This window comes from Nothobranchius furzeri, chromosome 13, assembly GCF_043380555.1.
Source record: "Nothobranchius furzeri strain GRZ-AD chromosome 13, NfurGRZ-RIMD1, whole genome shotgun sequence".
Classification (NCBI taxonomy): domain Eukaryota; kingdom Metazoa; phylum Chordata; class Actinopteri; order Cyprinodontiformes; family Nothobranchiidae; genus Nothobranchius; species Nothobranchius furzeri.
In genome coordinates this window covers 66,005,162-66,027,006 of record NC_091753.1, presented here as the reverse complement: position 1 = coordinate 66,027,006, position 21,845 = coordinate 66,005,162, and the positions used below count along the sequence as shown (strand labels likewise).

The following is a 21,845-nucleotide window of genomic DNA, read 5'->3' as shown; positions in this document are numbered from 1 at the left end:
CCTCCTGTTCCTCAAGAGCACGTTTTTCTTTAGGCATGTGTTGATGTGCAAGAGAAGCAGCCCCATGTTTGAGCCGCTGATTAGGGGAGCATGTTGATGCGCCCGTTGATCAAACTTTAGTCTAGGATTCGATTTCAGCTCCTTTATTAATTGAAAATCTTTAAAAGCCATGCAACAACAGCTGGCAATCACAAGCGCTCATGACGTCTCATCATGGCAAAAATGAGGAACACGCGAGTTTAAGCCATAAGTATGGATCATAAAGGACAAAAGGGGGTTACACGTTTGAGAGGTCATCAAAGGTCGACTTCCCCATCACCTGCTCAATAAAAGACACATCTGCACCAGTGGCACCCACAGGTGCAGATACCACATGACCCCAGCCGCTACCTGTCTACAACAATGTATTTCTTCTTTTAGAACAAAGTATTCTCGTACAGCTGTGACCTGCTGATATCAGAATGAATCATTGGGATTTCATACAAAAACTGGGCCTGTGGGCTCGGTTTACCCGTTAGCTGGTCCTGGAGAAAGAAACGCCACCACAGTAAAACGAGCTGCGGGTATTCCTGGAAAGACAACGGGCTGTGCAGGTTTTAGATGGGTCCTTAGACAGCTGGATGCCAACACAAACACTAACTCAGACCAGAACGTTGGTTACGTATTGTAACCCCAGATTCTATGAGTCTAGTCGCAGCCCTTAAGCTAGCTGCTATTGGAAGGATGATCTCCGCATCAGCCAATCATGAAGAGCTAAAATGTACGCCCACCAATAGTGGGCCCCCTCGTGGTATATAACCGCAGTGACCCCACTGCTCACCTCCAATGGCTCTTATTCCCATCATAACCAGTGGGGCCAGTGGCTTAAGGGCTGCGACTAAACTCATAGAATCTGGGGTTACAATACGTAACCAACGTTCTATTTTGTCTAGTCTTAGCCCTTAAGATAGCTGCTATTGGAATAAGGCGCAGCTGGATGGGTTTACGCCCCACTGGTTAACACAACCAATGTACACACCCAATCAAATCTCCTCTAGTGGGGGACGTTCAGCCTCAGACCAGGCTTAAAGACTGAGGCAGCCACGATAAAAGAGGGGCCCCCACTAAAAACCATAATCCACAAGAGGATGAAATCCATCTCAGCAAGGCCAATGAGGTGCCATAAGCATTCATTTAGCCTGCTGGGGTCCAAGCACTGAACGAGTGATGGAACCTGAAGACACATCTCGTAAATAATAACGAGTAAAGGAACAGGGGGAAGCCCATGAAGCAGCCTGACAAATGTCTTCCATTGACACACCACTGAGGAGCGCCATCGAAGAGGAAATCCCTCTGGCTGAGTGAGCCCTGAGTGCCTCAGGGGGATCCCGCCCTGATGATGTGTAAGCGAGGGAAATGGCGTCACACAGCCAGTGTGAAAGGCGCTGGGCCGACAGCGCCTGACCAAGGGAAGACTCCCTGTAGTGCACAAACAGGTTTTGTGAGCGACGAATCCCTGAAGTGCGTGACACATATCATGCAAGCGCGCACACCGGGCAGAGAAGGTGCGAAGCCGCCTCCTCCTCAGAATTATGGGGAGGAGGAAAAAGTCCAGCCAATGAAATTGACCTGGATTTGAAGGAAGTATTAATGCTTTTGGGCACAAAGGCTGGGTTGGGGCATAAAACAGCAGACCCGCCATCCTCCCGGATCCTGAGGCATGCGGGAGCCACTGACAGGGCGGTCAGGTCACTCACTCTCTTAACTGATGCTAGCGCCAGCAGCAATGCAGTTTTAAGCGACAGGAACTTGAGTGAGACCTGGTCCAAGGGCTCAAACGGGGCTTCAGATAAGCCACGCAGAACCACCGTTAGATCCAATTGGGGAAAAAGCGGGCGGGACACAGGTCTGTTCCTTCTGACACCTTTTAGAAAAGGTTTTGTGAGGGGATGATTGAAAACAGATCTATCTCCGAAACCCTGATGACAGGATGAGATAGCTGCAGCATATGTTTTAATAGTGCTGAATGCGAGGCCCCTGTCCATCAGTATCTGCATAAACGATAGGACATCCGCCAGCTGGCAGGAGAGCGCTTGAACATTTCGCTCTGTGCACCATTTCTGGAAAGCTGCCCATTTAGCAGCGTAAGACGCAATGGTAGAAGACGCCCGCGCACTCTGAATCGTGGCGACCACATCATGCGGCAGCCCAGAAGCCTCCAAGCGTGACCGCTCAGCGGCCAAACGCACAGCCGTTGGCCTATTTCCGGAGGATGTTTGATTATCCCATCCGCCTGGAGAAGGGCGTCCGCCCTCCACGGGAGCCTCCACGGGGAGCCGGAAACTAGCGCTTGCAGGTCCGGAAACCATGACGCAGACAAGCGTCTGGGAGCCACCAGAATCACAGAGAGCTGTTCCGACCGAATTCGGTCCAGGAGACGGGGAATCAGAGGGACTGGTGGAAACGCATAAAGGAGCGTTCGAGGCCAGGGCTGGTGTGAGAGGGCGTCCGCCCCGAGCGGGGGTCCGTCCCGGGGACTCAGGGAAAACCACAGGCGACACTGAGCGTTTTCGCGAGCCGCGAACAGATCCACAGACGGTTCCCCGAACCTGATCCAGATCTGTGATATCAGTGCAGGATGCAGACGCCAGTCGGAGTCGCGGGGTCCCCCTCTCGACAGGATGTCTGCCGCTACATTCAGTACCCCCGGAATGTAGATGGCTCTGATGGACAGCAGATGGACATGTGTCCAACACAGTAAATCTGTGGCGACACGCAACAGTGGGAAGGATCGAACTCCCCCTTGGCGATTTATGTAGGCTGCCGCCACCTGGTTGTCTGTGTGAACTTCGACATGACGGCCCTCGAGAAGGGCAGTGAAGTGTCTGATCACATTCCTCACTGTCATAAGCTCCAACACATTTATGTGCTCGTGCGCGTGGGAGGGCCAGCGATCTGCCACCGTATGGGACAAGCACGTGCCCCCCCCCCCCCCCCCACCCCGACAGTGACGCATCCGTAAACACAGATACATGTGACGCAGGACGTCCGATGGGAACCCCGCGTGAGAGGATGCAGGGGTTCCCCCAGTGAGCGAGGTCCCCGCCCACTGAAGGGGGAATCCTCAACATACGTCTCTTCTGACGTATTGGGTGTACCTGGAGGCGGATGAACCAGCGTTGCAAGCGCCTCGTGCGCAGCAAACCTAGCGGTACCACCGAGTGGGCTGCGGACATCATGCCCAGGAGTTTCATGACTATCAGGGCTCTCACGATCTTGCGGGGTTGTACACGGGAGATCACCGTGGAGAGATCTGCCGCTCTTGCAGGCGACAAACGTGCTCTCATTAGGGAGGCGTTCAGCTCCACCCCGAGATACACAATCGACTGGGACGGAAGGATGGAGCTCTTCTCCCAGTTTATAGAAAACCCTAGGGTTGACAGATGCTCTGTCAACCTCCTGGTTTGCTGTGACGCCTCGTCCTCGGACCGAGCGCACAGGAGAAGATCGTCCAGGTAAAATAAGACCCTCATTCCCTCCGTGCGCAGTGGCTGGAGCGCGGTCTCCAGACATTTGGAGAAGGTGCGCGGGGCTAGCGAGTAGCCGAAAGGGAGGCGATTGAACTGATATTGAACTCCCTTGAACAAAAAACGCAGAAACTTCCGGTGGTTTGGAACTACTGGTATGTGGAAGTATGAGTCTTTCAGGTCGATTGACGTGAACCAATCCCCGGGGCGCACGTATTCCAGGACTTGTCTCATCGTTAACATGCGGAAATGCATTACTGCTATGGAGCAGTTGAACAGGGACAGGTCGAGAATCGGCCTCATTCCTCCCGACTTCTTCGGTACTACGAAGTAGCGGGAGTATAGAAGCCCGAGAGTTCTTGTCCGCGAGGGACTCAGGAAATAGCGTCCTTGGACAGAAGTTCCCGCAGCTCCAGCTCTAGGGCCTGAGACTGTACTTGCGATGTGAACGTCGTCTCCACGATCCCGTTGAAGGGAGGTGGAGTGGCCTGAAAATGAAGTGTGTGACCGCAGCAATGAATGGTGTCCGAAATCCATTTGCTCATGATGCAAAGGCGGCGCCACTCGTGCGCGCGTTCCGACAGTGGACGCGTGTGCGCGGTCACGTGAACAACGTCCGAGGGTTGTGCATGCGCCCTTACCGCCGTCGCCCGTACCAGAGAACTGGGGGCGACCCATGGAGGGCTGCGCTCGAAAGGGCGAGTGCGAAACAGCTGGAACAGGCTGGTCCACACCGCGGAGCGTGGAGTCCGAGAGTGAAGGACGAGTGGGAGCCGGGCCCGTGCACGGGGGCGACAGAGTGCCAGCGGATGGAGCCGCGCACTGTGCCGCCGCGCGTGGTCGAGACAGCGACCTGACATCCCGCCCCACCCAACGGTGTGGGGAGAGCGGGAAGAGTTGGGCCTGGCCGGATGCTGGGGCCGGAGCGCAAATGGAGCGCACCCTTACGGCTGGCCGTGTATTATGACTGCCTGTACCTGCAGGAACATGTGTGCGTGCAGCAGTGCTTGGTGTGGGGAACATGTGTGAGAACACGGCAGAGGATTCTGCGGAGGACTGTAGGATTGTGCTCTTTGAGTGACGTTTTTTGGGTTTTATTTCAAAACCAACAACAACATCAGAACAATCAGTAACACACACATTCCCCCCAAAGAGTCACTTCCGTGGCTGCTTTCGGCGAGGCTCCTGCACTTGGGACTGCCAAGACTGCCTCTGCTGGCCCCGCCGGAACCGTTGTCCGCCATCTCGCTAGTCCCGCTGATGTGGAGCCGAAGCGGGAGGCCGGCTCCGTGGAGCGGGCGGTGCAGCTGGACGTCTGAAGCTTCCGCGCCGTTCGTCCCATCCTCTGGCTGAACGGCCGGAGTGCGAGGCTGACCGAGGGTGGACCAGGTCTCGCACCGTAGCCGATAGTTCGGCCGTCTTCTGAGCCCGCTCAATGACGCCCCTAAGATGGGGACCAAACAGAACATCGGTGGTGATGGGGCCGTCTAGCATCTCCCTTTGCAGATGTTCCGGAATGGAGGGCAGGGCCTTCAGCCAGATTGCTCGCTGGATGAGGGTCTGCCAGGCAGCGATGCGAGCAGAACCGGTGAGCAAGGCAGCACACAGATTGAGGATAGCATCAGCAGTCTTAGTAATGACGGCTTTCGACTCCTCGGGAGCTTCCAGCTCCTCCATCATCTTTGAGACGCCGAAGGCAAGAAGGGCGATGTTATTCCCTGCAGCGCCGGTCAGAAAGGCACACTGATGTGCGCGGTCGGTGAGCCGCGTCAGCAGCTGGTCATGTTTTGAAGTGGGAACAGCTCGCGGGTCAGCGAGGTGGTTCTTGGCGCCGAACAGCGAGGCCAAGTCCGGCTCTAGCGGAGGAACGGACGGCCAGGCTTGGTCGGAAAACCCCTCGACCTTGGTGATGGGCGCATACGTGGAGACTGGTGCCTTGAGCTTGGCAGGCTCGGAGAAGGTGGCAGACCAGCAGCTCATAGCAGCAGGGAAGCGCGGCCAGATAGACACGCGTGTCTGAGTCGCCCCGAAAATTCCCGCCAAATCATCCGCTTCAGGCGGGGCCGGTTCTGGCACAGCTAGCCCCTTGCGGGCTGCTGCCGCAGAAATGATGGCGGGCAGCTCCTGGAGCAGTGCTCGTACTGCTGGCAGGGAGGAGCGAGAAGCCACTGGGGCAGAAGGACCCGCTGAGCGAAGCGAATCTTCTCCGCCACGGGCAGAGCGGCACAGAACGGGCACGAGGCCTGCGGGGTCAAGGCCAGGCCAGCGTGGTGAGCCCCGAGACAGACCTCACACTTAGCGTGCAGGTCGCCGCTGGAAATGGAGCCCGTCTGGCAGGTCGGGCAGGGTCTGGCGTTGCTGGACATGGCTGGTAAGTCGTCTTCGGATAATTTGCTCTTTTAGGATAATATTTGCTCTTTAATAAAGCTCTCAAGCTTGGCATGAAGAGAAAAAGGAGGTGAGCAGTGGGGTCACTGCGGTTATATACCACGAGGGGGCCCACTATTGGTGGGCGTACATTTTAGCTCTTCATGATTGGCTGATGCGGAGATCATCCTTCCAATAGCAGCTAGCTTAAGGGCTAAGACTAGACGAAATAGAACACAAAGTCATCTTAAATGCTCTCACCAAATGCCACTGCTTAGGATAGTTGGGGTCATTGAAGGTCACGGATCTCTTTGAGCGGCTAAGCACTTGCTCCTTGGAGTACCACATGACATGTGGATGGGATGCTAGAACATCTTCTGGTTGGATGCTCCTTTTCCAGACCCGCCCCACCGACTCGGCTCTGGACCTTACAGAGCAGAGCAGGTAGTGGCCCTCCAGCTCTCCAATCTGACCCTGGTTCTGCAGCCCAGCCTGCTTTGCTACCTGTGATTGACAGAATGACAGAATAGTTATGAATCTGGACGAGCAGAAATCTCTTCTTTACACAAGCAAAACTACAATATTAGTTTGTTGAATTATTGATGTGTTTTGTACCTTGTCTGCCATCATGTCCAGGCTCACAGAACTCTGTCCCCCATCTTCCTCTTCTTGATCTGAGTGATCATGGATCTGGACAGCCCAGGACTGACCTGCACCACAGGAAGGTGACAGCCAAGGGGAGGAGTGGGAGGAAGGTGTGAAGGGAAATGATGGAGAAGCAGAGGGCAAAACGGTGAGAAGTAAGAGGGCTAAACAAGAAAGAAAAATGAGAAAGAGGAATGTGGGGAAATAGAGCAGTGCCATGGCAACGAAGGGTGACACGCTGAGTCGACCGGGCGAGACCTCTTCATCTGAGCGGCAATCTGTTCATCAGCCAGAAACAAAAGAAACGTGAAAGAGAGTGAGTGAGTCTGTGTGCATTCAGAGTCAGCTGCTGAAAACCACAGCTGCAGCCTGAAATGGAAGTCGTGTCAGAGTAGGGCTGGACGATACATTTTTATTTCGATCGATAGATAATTTTTGAAAACATTTTCTAAATTGTAGAAAAAATATTTTACATGCAGCCCTATTTCTCGCTGAGACATCTGGCTGCCTCACGCTCTGTTTTGGTTTGAGAGGGGAGGGCCTGGTGACGTAGCGTGCCGAGTCTGTGGTTTTGATTGGTTAGGAGTAAGTAGGGAGTCTAGTTTGCTGCTACCTGATAGGTTAGAATGAAAAAAGGAAACTTTTTTTGTTCTCGGAGTTTTGTCGACCCGTTTTTGTCGTATGGCACCACATGTCAATCCATGGATATATTGAACTATTGAATTATCGTCCAGCCCTAAGTCAGACGTGTAGACAGGCATGTTAACAATGCAACAACAGCGGCAATAGAGTACGGAGTACACGTGGCGGATCATAGGTGCAAGAAAACAACACAAACCATTACTGTGTGTAGGAATACAGCTCTGTGCAAAAGCATCTGACAGGTCCGTTATTTGTCTTTGTCTATCAGAACAGGCAACAAAGTTCAATATCGGATAAAAATAACCTGAGTAAATAAAAAACAGTTTTTAACTTATTTATTTTATCAAGACAAACAGTTCACCAAACCTAACTGGCCTGTGGGAAAAAAGCTAATGCAGTTGTTGTTAAATAATGAATGAACTGTGGTTAAAGTCACAGTGTGTATTTTCTGTGGCGATAGGGAGCAGTACACGCCTACACAGGGTCCGAAATTAACACTCGCCACTCGCCAAATGCGAGTAAATTTTTGAGCTCTACCTGCCACATGGCGAGTAAATATTTGCACCAAATTAGTTATGCTTATCAGTCATCTTCCATGGATTTCTGATACTCCTCCCGCCTGCATGCAACGTACGCGAAACGTGAGCGCCGCATCAAACGTCATTTCCACCTATCCCATTCAATCAGTTTATCAAGTTAGCAGTTAGCTTCGTGTTAAAACTAGCGGTGAAATGTGGCGGTTTTTAACTGGAGTCAGCCAGCCTTCCAAAAGAAAACTCGTCGAACTGGAAGAAAAACCACCAGGACCAGTGGCAACCAGAAGATTTTGTGAAATGTGGCGAACTGGAGGTGGCGGAGTCGTGAGACAGGCTACATTATGATGGCCACGTAGCGTTGCTGCCTTTCACAGACAACTGTCCCTCGGCATTCTTCAAATATCCAAAAAATGCCCATACTTCCCACTTTGTCTTCTTTGAGGGATAATAAATGTCCCGAGTGCTGCCGTCTCCTCTGGCCATTATTTCAGCTTTAGCTTAAAGAAAGTTTTGGTCGTAAACAACAAAGCGCGCATGTGCCGCCGGCAACTTCCAGCAGATGATACAGTGGCTGGTAAGGGTCACCGCGCCTACACCGCGACCACGGTAATCCACCGAGATAATAGATTAAAAAAAAAACAAGACGGTTATTATTATTGTCAACTTTTTTACTGGGGTTTACCGCTACACCGGTTACCATGACAACCCTAGCCCTGACACACTTTCAGATATTCTCATGGTGCAGCTGTGTTCTCCAGAGATCAAGGACTAGGACCCAAATGAGGCTGTAATGCTTCGGCACAAAGACGGTGTCAGAAGCAGGAGGCCAGACTTCATGGACAGAGAAAACAAGGAGTCTGACTAGATTTCAATGAAAGAGTTCATAAAAACATCTCTAAAAATAAATAAATAAATAGTAAAAGTGACAAAAGAGTTGTTTTCCTTATTAATTGATGTTTTAATTATTTTGTCACTCTGCTTGGAATCAACATAATATAGAATAACATGCTTTAGGTAGATCTAAATCATTTAGAATTTTGGCCGGCCGGTAGATTTTCATCATCTACCGGCCAACTTGGCCGGTGAGTAAAAAATTTAATTTTGGACCCTGCGCCTACATCAACGCAAGCAGATGGTACTTTTGTGTTTGAGTAAGACCTTACCGATGGATGGCCATTAAGGTAAAAAAAAAAAAAACCCTGGGAGGGCAATTTTCTAGTCCTCCATCAACCTCCAGGAAAATGACAAGCACATCAGACTCTTTCATCACTGGCAACAAGTGAAGAGGTGAATGTGCAAAACAACGTTCATGAACGGCAGAAGTCTTGTAACCGCGTAGAAATGTTTATTGTCCAAGCAGACTACCACAGAAGGAAACTAATATAGCGTCAGTCAGAGACTTAGACCCGCTCCCATGTATTTCAGACCATTATGGTTCTATGTAACAAAGGTGCCATTGTTTTTCAACAACTGGGCACCATTTGATTAATTTAAACAACATTTCAATTGATATTTCCAGAGATCACTGGTAAACACCACACACTGTATCGGAGTTCAGATCCAGCAGCCACACCCAGAGCTGATCATGACCAGACCTGCAGAATTAAAAATTCACCTGAACAGAACCTGCCTGACAACATGAAGCAGGATAAGTTACTGAAAAGAAACACATTGGGGTCTGACAATAAGAAGGAATGTCAACAGTCAGACATGGTGGTGGAGGTGTGATGGTGTGGCCAGGACCAGGACAACTTGTCATAACTGATGCGACCATGTCTCTACTCTACTAAAAAGGTCCGTTGTTCTCCTGACCAACACGTTGTCATCTTGAGGTCAGGCTCATTATGCAGCAGATCCATGATCTGAAGCGTAACTGCCAGCCCACCTCTGGTGGATCATTTTATGGGTTTGTGCAGGGACGAAATTTTGATTTCAGAAGTGGGGGGGACACAGCAGGCTTGTGCGGATTTGGGGTGGGGGTGTTATGTAAAGACCCCTTGACACGTCACGTGCCCATCTCAATAATTTTTCCATCCTCAATATATATATATATATCAAAGTTAAAAAATGTACAACTCTATTATTATTTTTATTTATTATCATTATAGAAGTGCAGTTTTTGCTGTTGACAATGGATAGGCCATTGTATTTATTGTTTTGGGTCTTTTTTTAATTGTTTTTGGTGCAACATTTTCTAACAGGGAGTGAGATTCCTTTTTTATTTAATTTTTGTTTGTTATTTTTATTCATTTAGAAGTTCTGGTTCTGGACATTTCAATGGTAAATGAAGGTTTATTTGTTGCATTTTAAAGGGTGTACTTGCATTGTTATGATATATTAACATTATATTAGTAGTTATTTTGGTCTAGATAATGTTGACAATGATATCGCTTATCATCAACAATTTGTTGGACAAAATATCGTCCAGAAAAATTTGTTACTTTCCCAGGCCTAGTCAAAAGTATAAAAATTATTTATACATAAACGGTCCTCCTGAGATCTGGCCGTTTGTTCATTTGCTGTGTTAGAGGACATGCTGAACTAATGTTTTACACATGATCATCACCCTAACATTTGAGTGTATAAAAACATATTAAATATGTTTTTCCCTTAAAAGTGTTTAAACAGTTGTTGCATTTCAACACACAAAAAATAAATGGAAAAAATAAGATAAATCTAATGAAAAGTGTACATCTTTGACATTAAGCTTAAAAAAAATCTGTTGACGATGATGATACTGTTCATTTTTCAGAGCTTTTTAATGTGAACATATACATTGCAATAGATAAGTTTACAATAAAGTTAAATGATAAAAGATTTGAAGTTACACTTCTACTACTACTAGTAATAATAATTATGATGATAATAGTAATAATAAAAAAATAATTATAATAATACGAATAAATTGTGTCTGAGGAGTCAGTTATGTGGAGGAGATGAGTTTGTAAAAGTTAGTTTTGAGTATGTGTGTGAAGGAGGAGGTGAGTCTGAGCTTAATGCAGGGGTGTCACATGTCCAACTTACGTTTTGACTTAGAAAGAAGTCTCTTATATCCACTTTTCGTTTTCTTGACATGCTGCTTCCTGGCTGTGCCTAACTACCAAAGACTCACAAATGAACACTTATTCAAATGTTATGTAATGGAAGCTGAGCTGAGCTCTGATATTACACAGCGTCTAGTTGACGATGTGACTCAGTACCGGTGTTCCCTAGCGGCTCCAAACTAGCAAAACAATGTGAGCACGTTCTGACTGTTTACAACTTGGAGTGACAGCAGCAACAGCCAATAATACTAGCAAGTATCAGCAGAGCCAATAGATTAGCTTTTGGGCGGGTCTAATAGGAAACCGGTTTCCGTTTCGGTCCTAGTGCTCAACCAAATCCATTTAATGGAGCGTAATATTGTTTTTGGACGGAAAAAAGTGCAGGGGACCAAAACTGCCTTTTGAAAAAGTGGGGGGGACATGTCCCACCTGTCCCCCCCCCCCCCCCCCCCCCCCCAAATTACGTCCCAGGGTTTGTGGTGGCCTGGTCAGAGCTTGGACCTACATATTACGATGCTGGCGTTAAATTGGCTGTTCACACTATAAACCATCCAACGTGGCTGAAATAAAACTGTTCTGTAAAGAGGAGCGAAACAACCTCCATGATGATGAGACTGGTGTGACTGAAGATGTTACTGCCATGAGAGTTAATCACAGTTAAGAGATTTTTGTAGCATTTACACAAACAGCCATGTTGAACTGGATAATCAAACATTTTACTGTGACCAAGCAAACGAAAACACACGTGAGGGGGTGACTCGTTCATTTGGATCAACAACCGTTATCATGAGCACCAAACGAAAATAACAATCTCAGTTTAACTTTAAAACAAATGAATATCGGATTGTGACCTCTGACACAATCATTAGCTGGAAGTGTGCGTCCCAGGTGAGACATTGTAATATCACCGACAACCTAACATGGTTGTCTTTGTTAAAAAGCAAAATGAGCGGAGCTGCCTGAACTCCGGTCATGTCAGACGAAAGCTGTAACTCATTTGTCTCTTCAGCTGTCCGTTTGTTATTATGACTTAGCCTCTAAGCTAACACAATTGACGATTCAGTCACAAAAACACGATAACTACAACCAGGCTCAAGTTTCAACAACAATGTTGTTCTTCTAGTTAGCTGACGGTGAACACGATTAAATAAATGATTGTTTCAAAAACACGACTTAACACAAGTGTAACGTAGCAATTACAACCTATAATGCTACAACAATTTTTTAAATCTTACTTTTCCCTGGAAATTACGTCGTTTCACGGTTGTTTTTAAATATCTAGAGCAGTTTACCTGAGCTTGTCACATCACTTCCGCGATCCACGAGCTCCTTTCAGGCGTAATACGTCATTGGTCTTCACAAAGCGCGGGTGCTGATTGGTCCCAAAAATGACGTCCTAATAGCATGCCGCCTTTCTCGCTGCTGATTGGCTGGAAGGGTTCCCCTACGATTGATCATTTCATAGGCTGTGTTCGAGATGAGCCAGTTCTGCGCAGATTAGATCAGCGGTGATCGGTGCACAGTGCATGCCGGTTAGATTTGTGTCCGACTCACTTGACGCCGACTTGCTTTGACGTCATGCATACGTAGGCAACGATAACCACGTGAGATCAAGGCGGCCGCAGATTTTGGAGCAAGGCACTGCAGTTGCTCTCCCTCGGCTGCAAAACCTAGGGGATGACGGGAAACGCCTGGCTCTCACCTGATCTAAGATCTGATTGGTTAATATTTTGATCCAAACATCCGGTGGTAGAACATGAAATGTTAGTTGGTCACACGTATTCTGTAAATCATGTTACGTTGATGATGACAACTATATAGGCAGTGGCGGTTTTACATGGAATTACTCCCGGGCGAGGCCCCCTTTGAGCCCCTCCCCTACCACCACCACCACACCACCCCACCTGCACGAACACACGCATGTTTTCTACAAACAGGCATGTTTTATTAGAACGACTATTGAACATTCATTTTTCTAAGTTGCACATATTTACATTAATTACTATGAAGTTGTCAGAATGTAAAGCAATATACATTATATACTGTATCAAAATATATAGAATCAAATATACAAAAACAAACAATAACTAAATATTAAGAATATATGAACATAATAGATAATAAATATTCTAAATAGCAAAAATGTTTCACACATTACAAACTAAAGATAATCACTACAGCATTGCACTTAGAACAGAAAACACAAACTAAAATTAAAACCTAACCTTGATGCAACATCATCAATAATGTCACCATATGAAATCTGCTCCCCTACTGAGATACCAGGGGCGCACATAGGATTTTCAAAATGGGGGGGACAAAGTTCCAATGTACCCTCCCCCAAACACATGCACGCACACGCACACACACACACACACACACACACACACACACACACACGCACACACACACACACGCACGTACACATACACAAACTATTGCAAGCGCCTTAACTAGAGCTCAGTCAGTTTGTGTAATTTCCTCCAACGGTTTACGTAAAAACTAACACTTTTATATGCGTGTTGGAAACCATTATGCAACAAATCTCTGCCTGATCAACACTATAAATGATAAATGATCCACACTTGTATAGCGCCCATGGACGTAATTTTCACTTTGGGGGGGGGGGGGGGGGGGGGGGGGTTGTATCTTTACAGTATGCTCTAATGCAGTGGTTCCTAACCTGGGGGTCCCGACCCCCACAAGGGGGCGCCGAATCCTCTCAGTGGGTCGCCCGGACCTCTCCACTTTAAGGGGTTAAAACTTCATTTATTACTTGTTTATAGCCTACATTTTGCTCACATTTTTTTCATGAGTGAAAAGTTTACTGATATCAAGACAGGAAATAATTAGTACAGAAAAAGTAACACACTTTTAAGAACATTTTGGTCAGCTCACTGTTTTATTTTCAAGTGTCAAAAGTTCATTAAAGATAGGACTGGTTGATTAATCACAGCCTTTACAGTAAATAATCTAGTATAAACAGTAATATACACATTTAAGTACATTTTGCTCAGTGTATTTTTTATGTGTCAAACATTTATTGAAAGGAATGATTGATTTATCAGTGTTTATAAGAAACAATGTGTTCAGAAAAGTAATACAAGCTGTCAAGCACATTATGCTCTGTTTGGTTTTGTTAATGACTTTGTTCTGTACTGGAGCCTACTATTACTGTTATCTATTGAATCAAGGCATATTAAAATGTGCTTGAACAATTTTATAATACTGTTTGTACTGGAAGAGAGAATGGGAGGGGGTCGTCAAAATTTTACTGGTAAAAAAGGGGGTACCTTGGGAAAAGGTTGGGAACCACTGCTCTAATGGGAAACAGGCTTCAACACAAACGGTTGTTTTCTGCTTGGTCCTAGAGCTCAACCAGTGTCAATTTAATATAGTGTAATATTGTTTTTGGATGGTAAAAAGTGCAGGGGTCAAAAATTGACTTTGGAAAAAGTGGGGGGGACATGTCCCCCCTGTCCCCCCCCCCCCCAAAAATTACGTCCACGATAGCGCCTCTCAGAGTAAGGACTCCAAAGCGCTTTACACTACAGTGTATTATTCATCAATTCACACACTGGTGGTGATGAGCTATGATGTAGCCACAGCTGCCCTGGGGCGCACTGACAGAGTCGCCCCACTATTTAATTCAGTCATTTGTTATTCTCCCAATCATGTACTAACCAAAACGTCATGCTTTATGCAAAACATGAAATGATTTTCAGCGTACCGATCTTTACAGAAAACATAAAAGCCCTAAAAAACCTGCACATAAAATATAATAAGAAACAGTATTCACTTATCACTTAGAGCAGTGGTTCCCAAACTTTTCAGCCTGACCAACAGATGTTCCTTCGTATTTTTACCTTATTTATACATTTTCATTATATTTGGAAAGTTTTCATTTATATATAAATATATAAATCTCTTTTAAAATTTTATATTTTACCTTTTTTATGATTATGTGGCACACTTGACTTCCATACCTAACGCATCGGCATCTGCCTCTTTTTTCGGCCTTTTTTTTTACATTGTCGCTACGTCTGTCACGTTAGCGGTGTTTTCCCATCATTTCTACATCCACCACGTCCCAGAGAAGGTTAAACCAACATCAAACCCAACGTTTGGAGCTTGTAAACTCCACACACCTCTCGTGCAGCACCAGCTGTCTGATGCTGCAGCAGCATCAACCTTTCCGGCTGGATGAGTGAATTTCTTCATCAGAGTCAATATTCTGCTTCATAATCAGAGTCAGTCACGACCAGACAAAGTGATCAGTCAACAAAGACCAGAGCTGCCAGCAATTATACGTTTTATCGAATATCTGCTCTCTTCATGCTACGCGCGTCTCCTCCTCTACCCGACTGGGAGCCTCTCAGCGGGAGGCGATTTTCAAACTCTAAAAACTCCCAAACTTTGCTCAGCCTGAAGGTTCCACATCTCCTCTATCTTCTGGTGTAAAGTAGTAACTTCATGAGGGATCATATTTGTAGATGAGACTTGTTAAAGTCAGCAATGAGGCGTTGGCACTTATAACGAGTAAGTCCCAACATGACAACAACGTACTGAAACTAGAACCAACACGCATAAACAGACAGATCGGTCCCGCCTACTTACACTGTTGGTCTTTTTTAAATACGCAGTAATCGTTGCCTTTTTCGCTTCATCCTGCATCCTAGCAGCAACCACTTTGGCGCCTCTGGAGTCGGTGTTTGTTTACGTCATGCTGCATTCTTGGTAATTGGAAAAAGGAGCTTCAAGAGCTAAACCTCCGATTTTGTTTTCTTTCTGGCCTTGGTTGGGGGGGGATGGATCGGGGTCGATCTGAATCTGGGGGGGGACAGATCCCCCCCGTCCCCCACCCTATCTGCGTGCCTGATTGATACTAATCAGAGCCAGGTTAGTGAGCCGCCCCTGAAACATAGGTGACCTCAGGTATGACTTGATCAAGTTTTGAAAAGCTCCTCTCAGCTTGAGCCACAGTGACTGGCAGAGCAGTCCAAAAGTTGGGGTAGATCTCCAATAGATCTTTATCATGATCCATAATATTTTACAATTGCCTCTGAAATTGTAATTTAAACTGACATAAAAAAAACTGTAGACTACCAAAAATGCCACCTTTTACAGAACAAATCATGTAAAAAATATTCAGTGCAGCCATCTGCAATAAATAAACAGGATAGTTAGTGGTGAGTGGGCAGTTTTCTTCTGCTTGTACAGTTGTTTTATTTATTATTATGTGAACATGATCAACATGTGTTTGTTGTTGTTCAGGCAGGCCACAGGCTGCAGCGAGCATTTAACAAATCCTAGTTTGAATCAGTAAAACACGATTCAGGAATTTTTTCGAACCATTTAAATATTCTTTTTAATATTTCAGCCCCATTAGCTCTGTTAGCAATTAGTTGACCGAATTTAACCGTTAAAATCCCATTTAACTGGTTCAAAAAATGGAAAACATGCATCATGAGAGCGTACATACCTTTATCTGTCACGCGAGGGTACACAGGAATAAACCCAAATGCAGGAGACAGGATGACCAGATCCGATACTGATTACTTTTAATAACAAAAAGTCACCACATAAGTGGGAAAAGGACTTCACGGGTAATACAAAACAAAACTACCACAGACTCGAAACAAAGCTATGCTCTAAACACCAGAAACTCTTCACAACAACGCCACACCATGCACAGGAAGCAGCTGCTTAAATACATGGTGTGGCAATCAGGAAATTGCAGTCAGCTGCGGCATTCCCCGATGCTCCAAAGAGGGGCAGGAACAGCAGGAAGAGCCACAGCCAACCTACACAGAGAAAGAAAAACACGCATTACAACAATCAGGAGGAGTAACCCATAACATAACCCCCCTCACAAGGTCCGGCTTCCAGACGGACGACGAGGCTGATCAGGGTTGTCCCGGTGAAAACGGGTGATCGGGTCACGGCACAGGAGGTGGCGTTCGGGGACCCACTGGCGGTCCGCCGGGCCGTAACCCTCCCAATCCACCAGGTACTGGATGCCCCGACCCACCCTCCGAGAGGCCAGGAGCTTGTTCACCTTGAAGACCGGGCCACCTTCCACAAGGCGAGGAGCAGGCGGAGCCGCAGGGGGCGGATGCAAGGGGCTAGTCACAAAGGGCTTAAGCTTGCTCACGTGGAAAACAGGGTGGATCCGCAGGGAGCGAGGAAGGTCCAACCTGACCGCCACCGGGTTGATGACCCTGGACACTGAATAGGGGCCAGATGTACCGAGGAAGGAGCTTTCTCAAACCCCCTTTCAATGGCACATCTGTCGAGGCAAGCCAAACCTTGTCTCCCACCTTGTAGTCGGGTGCGGCTGATCTCCGACGGTTCGCCACTGCGGTGAACCGTTCCTGATTCTGGACCAGACGAGAGCGGTAATCCACCCAAGTGCGCCGACAGCGTCGTACAAACGCGGCGGGGCCGGAGGCCGATGCAGTCCTCTCCTGATGGGGGAAAAGTGGGGGCTGATAACCATAGGCAGCCTGAAAAGGGGAGAAACCGGTAGAGTTCACAAGAGAATTATGGGAATATTCTGCCCAAGGGACAGGGGCGGATTTAGGACTGAAGAAGATCCGGGGCTTAACACATACGCGCGCGCACACACACGCGCGTGCACGCGCACACACACGCATGCGCGCACACACGTGACACGCACTAGTCAACATCATATATATTTGTCTTGTACCACATAATGTTTAATCTGAAGCTACATATTCAGCATATTCAGGGCAGAGTATTGTTCCTGTTAGTGTTTAGTGTGAGATGATAGTGAATATTCCCTTTCTTTCTCCAACAACTTTACCTGATAGTAAGCTAACTTTAGGCAAACCAGCAGCACAACAAATATTTTCAAATAAGACTCACAAACCTGAGTCAACACCAGTCTCATCAGAGCTGGGGTTCTGTCGTTGTACTTTTGGTCTAAAAAAACGTCCTTATGTCCATCTTCACTCATGCGTTTCAGACAGAGACTGCAGAAGCCAGCTGCTGAAGGGCTTCTCTTCAGTCTCAGGTAAACTGTATACTGACTAAGTGGCCTAGTGGTAGAGTGTCTGCCCTGAGATCGAGAGATCAGGGGTTCAACTCCTGGTCGGGTCATACCAAAGATTTTGAGAAAAATGGGACCCAATGCCTCCCTGCTTGACACTCAGCATTGGATTGGGGTTGGATTGGGGGATTAAACCACCAAATAGTTCCCGAGCGCGGCGTGTCTGCAACTCAGGGGATGGGTCAAAATCGGAGAATAAATTTCACCACACACCTGTGTGTGTGACGACTAAATGGGACTTTACAAACTACTGCCAGCTGCGCCCTCTCTGTGTGACTTTGGTATTGCATGTTACTTCCGCGATTTAGATCCGGGGCTTATCATGAAAGATCCGGGGCTTCAGCCCAAGTAGCCGGGCCTAACGCCGCCCCTGCCAAGGGAGCTGTGAGGACCAGGTCGGGGGGTTCTTAGAGCACATAGCTCGTAGGGTGGTCTCCAAGTCCTGATTAAAACCGCTCCACTTGCCCGTTGGTCTGAGGATGGAAACCAGAACTTAAACTGACCGTTATCCCGAGGAGCTTGCAGAATTCCCTCCAGAATGCTGCCACGAACTGTGGACCCCGATCAGAGGTAATGCAGTCGAAACACATGTCGTGCCACTATCTCGGCCAGTTGTTTTGCCGAAGGTAGTTTCTGTAGGGGCACAGCATGAACCAACTTCGAAAACCTGTCCACGATAGTCAGAGTGACAGTGTTACCTCTTGAACGGGGCAGACCCGTGATGAAGTCCATGGCTATGTGGGACCATGGTCTTGAGGGGATAGGTAAAGGCTGTAGGAGACCTGCAGCAGGGGTTCTGGGCACTTTAGCACTGGCACACACAGGGCACGAGGAGACGAAAGCTCGTATGTCAGAGGACATGGTGGGCCACCAGAAACGCTGAGCCACCAGGAAGGCGGTCCTTGTCATCCCGGGATGGCAAGCCAGGCGTGACGAGTGCCCCCACTTCAGCACCGCGGGGCGTAGACTCGAAGGTACAAACAAGCAGTTAGGGGGGCATCCATCAGGGATTGGGACCGTGCCTGAAACTGCAGACTTGGCCCTACGTTCCAAGGCCCAGCGGTTAGCCCCAAGTACCAGGACAGGAGGAACGATGGTGGTGGTACCCGGGACCTCTGTCGACCTGCAGTCCTGCTGATATTGTCGGGACAAGGCGTCAGGTTTGATGTTTTTGCTGCCAGGGCGATAAGAGAGGGTGAAGTTGAAACGGTCAAAAAACAGAGCCCACCGGGCTTGGCGTGGATTAAGTCGCTTAGCCGTGCGAATGTACTCGAGGTTCTTGTGGTCTGTCCACACCAGAAAAGGCTGTCTTGCACCCTCCAGCCAGTGGCGCCATTCATCAAGGGCTAGCTTAACAGCTAGCAATTCTCTGTTCCCTATGTCGTAGTTTCTCTCTGCAGGATTGAGCTTGCAGGAGAAATACGCGCAGGGATGAACTTTGTTATCAGACGCTCTCTGTGACAACACGGCCCCCACCCCAGACTCAGACGCATCGACCTCCACAATAAACTGTTTGGAGGGGTCAGGCTGTGTCAGGATAGGAGCCGTAGAGAAACGTCTTTTAAGCTCAGTAAAAGCCCTATTGGCTCCAACGTCCCAGACAAAACGTACCTGAGCTGAGGTGAGTTTATGGAGAGGTGCAGCCACGCCACTGAACCCTTTGATGAAACGTCTGTAGAAGTTAGCAAACCCCAAGAAGCGCTGGAGTTGCTTACGATCCGCGGGGACAGGCCAATCGAGAACAGCTTGTACCTTAGCCTCGTCCATCTGCACTGAACCAGGAGAAACCACATGCCCAAGGAACTTGGTTTGTGTTGTGTGGAACTCACATTTCTCCGCCTTGCAGAACAGCTGGTTCTCGAGAAGACGCTGCAATACGGCTCTGACGTGCTGCACATGAGTGTCTCGGTCTGGGGAAAATATCAAGATATCATCCAAATAAACAAACACAAATTTGTTGATCATGTCCTTGAGAACGTCATTTATGAGGCATTGGAAAACTGCGGGCGCATTGGTGAGACCAAACGGCATGACCAAATACTCAAAATGGCCATTGGGAGTATTGAAAGCAGTCTTCCACTCATCTCCCTCACGGATACGAACCAAATGGTAAGCGCTCCGCAGGTCCAGCTTTGTGAAGATCTGAGCCCCCCTGCGAAGATCAAAAGCAGACTGTAACAGAGGCAAAGGGTAAGTGTTCCGGACTGTAATACCATTCAGCCCTCTGTAGTCAATGCAGGGCCGTAAGCCCCCATCCCGCTTGCCCACAAAGAAGAATCCCGCCCCAGCTGGCGATGAGGAAGGGCGAATGATCCCAGCCTGCAGGCTCTCCTGTAGGTACTCCTCCATGGCCGCACGCTCAGGGATGGCGAGGGGGTAGATGTGGCCCTTAGGAGGCTGCGTTCCAGGCAGGAGGTCAATGGCGCAGTCATAAGGACAATGAGGGGGCAGGGCCTTGGCTCGCACCTTGCAAAACACAGCGGCCAAGTCTGCATACTCGGGGGGCACCGAACTTAAGTCTGGAGGTTCAACAGGAGGGTTAGAGACAGAGGAGCGTGTAGCAGCAGCCGTTAAACAGTTCAGCAAACAGAAAGAGCTCCAGGAGAGCACACGGCCTGAACACCAGTCAATGTGAGGAGAATGTTTACACAACCAAGGAAAACCTAAAATAACCGGAGGCCTCAGGGAATCCACTACATAAAAATCCATAAGTTCAGAATGGTTTCCAGAAACAGTTACCTTAATAGGAACCGTGCGTGCTGTTACTCTGTGGATGATGGAACCGTTTATGGCACGGATGAGCAAGGCAGGGGATACGGGTATTACTGGAATAAAAAGTGCGCTTACCACCTCCTGGGATATCAGATCACCATCTGAACCAGAGTCAATCAAAGTCTCATAAGCATTCTGCATCTGGCCATAGGTCACCAGCACATTGACGGGGGGTCGAGAGGGTGGGGAGGAAGATGAAAACCGACTCACTAGGTGCCCCCCCGCTAGTGAGCCCCCCCGTTTCCCGGACAGTGACGCACCTGGTGACCGGGACGAGCACAGTACAGACACAGCCCCTCCCTCATCCGTCTCCGTCGTTCAGATGCGGGGAGCCGTCCCACTCCCAGCTGCATGGGTTCCACAGGAGACGGAGCCTCACGAGCGACGGGAGGCTGTGACAAGGCCCTGAGGGGTGCGTGGTTAAAATCCGGTAGACGGCGTTCCTCTCTGCTTCGCTCCATCCTCCGACGATCGATGCGGGTAGCCAGCTCGATTAGCTCCTCCAGATCCTCCGGAACCTCCTGTGCAGCCAGCTCGTCCTTCAGAGTGCTGGAGAGACCTCGAAGGAAGACGTCGATCTGCGCCTCTTCCGGCCAGCGAGTGTTAGCTGCCAAGGTACGGAACTCCACTGCATAGGCAGAGACGCTACGTCCGCCCTGCCTAAGGGAGAGTAAGTCAGCAGCAGCAGTTCGGTGAGGAGTGGATGGATCGAACACCATGAGCAGCTGGCGAGAGAATTCCCGAAAAGAGCGGCGGAGGTCCGAGCCTCGGTCCCATTCCGCCAGGCCCCACCTCTTAGCTTGTCCAGTTAAAAAGCTCATGGCGAAGGCTACTTTGCTTTCTTCAGAGGGGAACTCACCGGGGTTAAAGTCAAAATGCAGCCTGCAGGAGGCGAGGAACGGCCGGCAGTCCACAGCCGTGCCATTGAAGAGCTCGGGGGAACCCAGGCGGACCTGACGAGGCGGAGTGGGAGCCTGCGGAGTGGGAGCCTGCTCCAGCCTAGAGAGGCGTCCATGGAGTTGTTGCATTCCGGACAGGCAGCCGCGTAACTCCCGAGCCAATACAGCAAGTTCACCTCCACTTGCCGCGTCCTCATCTGACCCAGGTAAGGGAACGTTGGCAGCTGGTATTCCTCCTGCTGGGTTGGTCATGGTGGCGTTGTAATGTCTCGCGAGGGTACACAGGAATAAACCCAAATGCAGGAGACAGGATGACCAGATCCGATACTGATTACTTTTAATAACAAAAAGTCACCACATAA

At 48.5% G+C, this 21,845-nt stretch overlaps 1 protein-coding gene across 4 annotated transcripts in view; it reads right to left on the bottom strand.

The window, feature by feature from the left end:
- pcsk7 (proprotein convertase subtilisin/kexin type 7) overlaps window positions 1–12,402 on the bottom strand; it is a 66,898-nt gene extending 54,496 nt beyond the window's left edge. Inside the window, exons 1-3 of one of the 4 annotated variants that reach the window (XM_054735108.2) lie at window positions 11,976–12,402; window positions 6,489–6,796; window positions 6,135–6,377 (exon numbers count right to left, since the gene is read on the bottom strand). In XM_054735108.2, the coding sequence (XP_054591083.1) occupies window positions 6,135–6,377; window positions 6,489–6,737 (492 nt within the window). In that variant the 5' untranslated portion in view covers window positions 6,738–6,796; window positions 11,976–12,402. Of the gene's footprint in view, window positions 1–6,134; window positions 6,378–6,488; window positions 6,797–10,720; window positions 11,182–11,975 lie in introns of those variants that run through there. The other 3 variants (XM_054735107.2, XM_054735110.2, XM_070543786.1) reach the window with 3 other exon arrangements.
- Window positions 12,403–21,845: the final 9,443 nt, after the last annotated feature.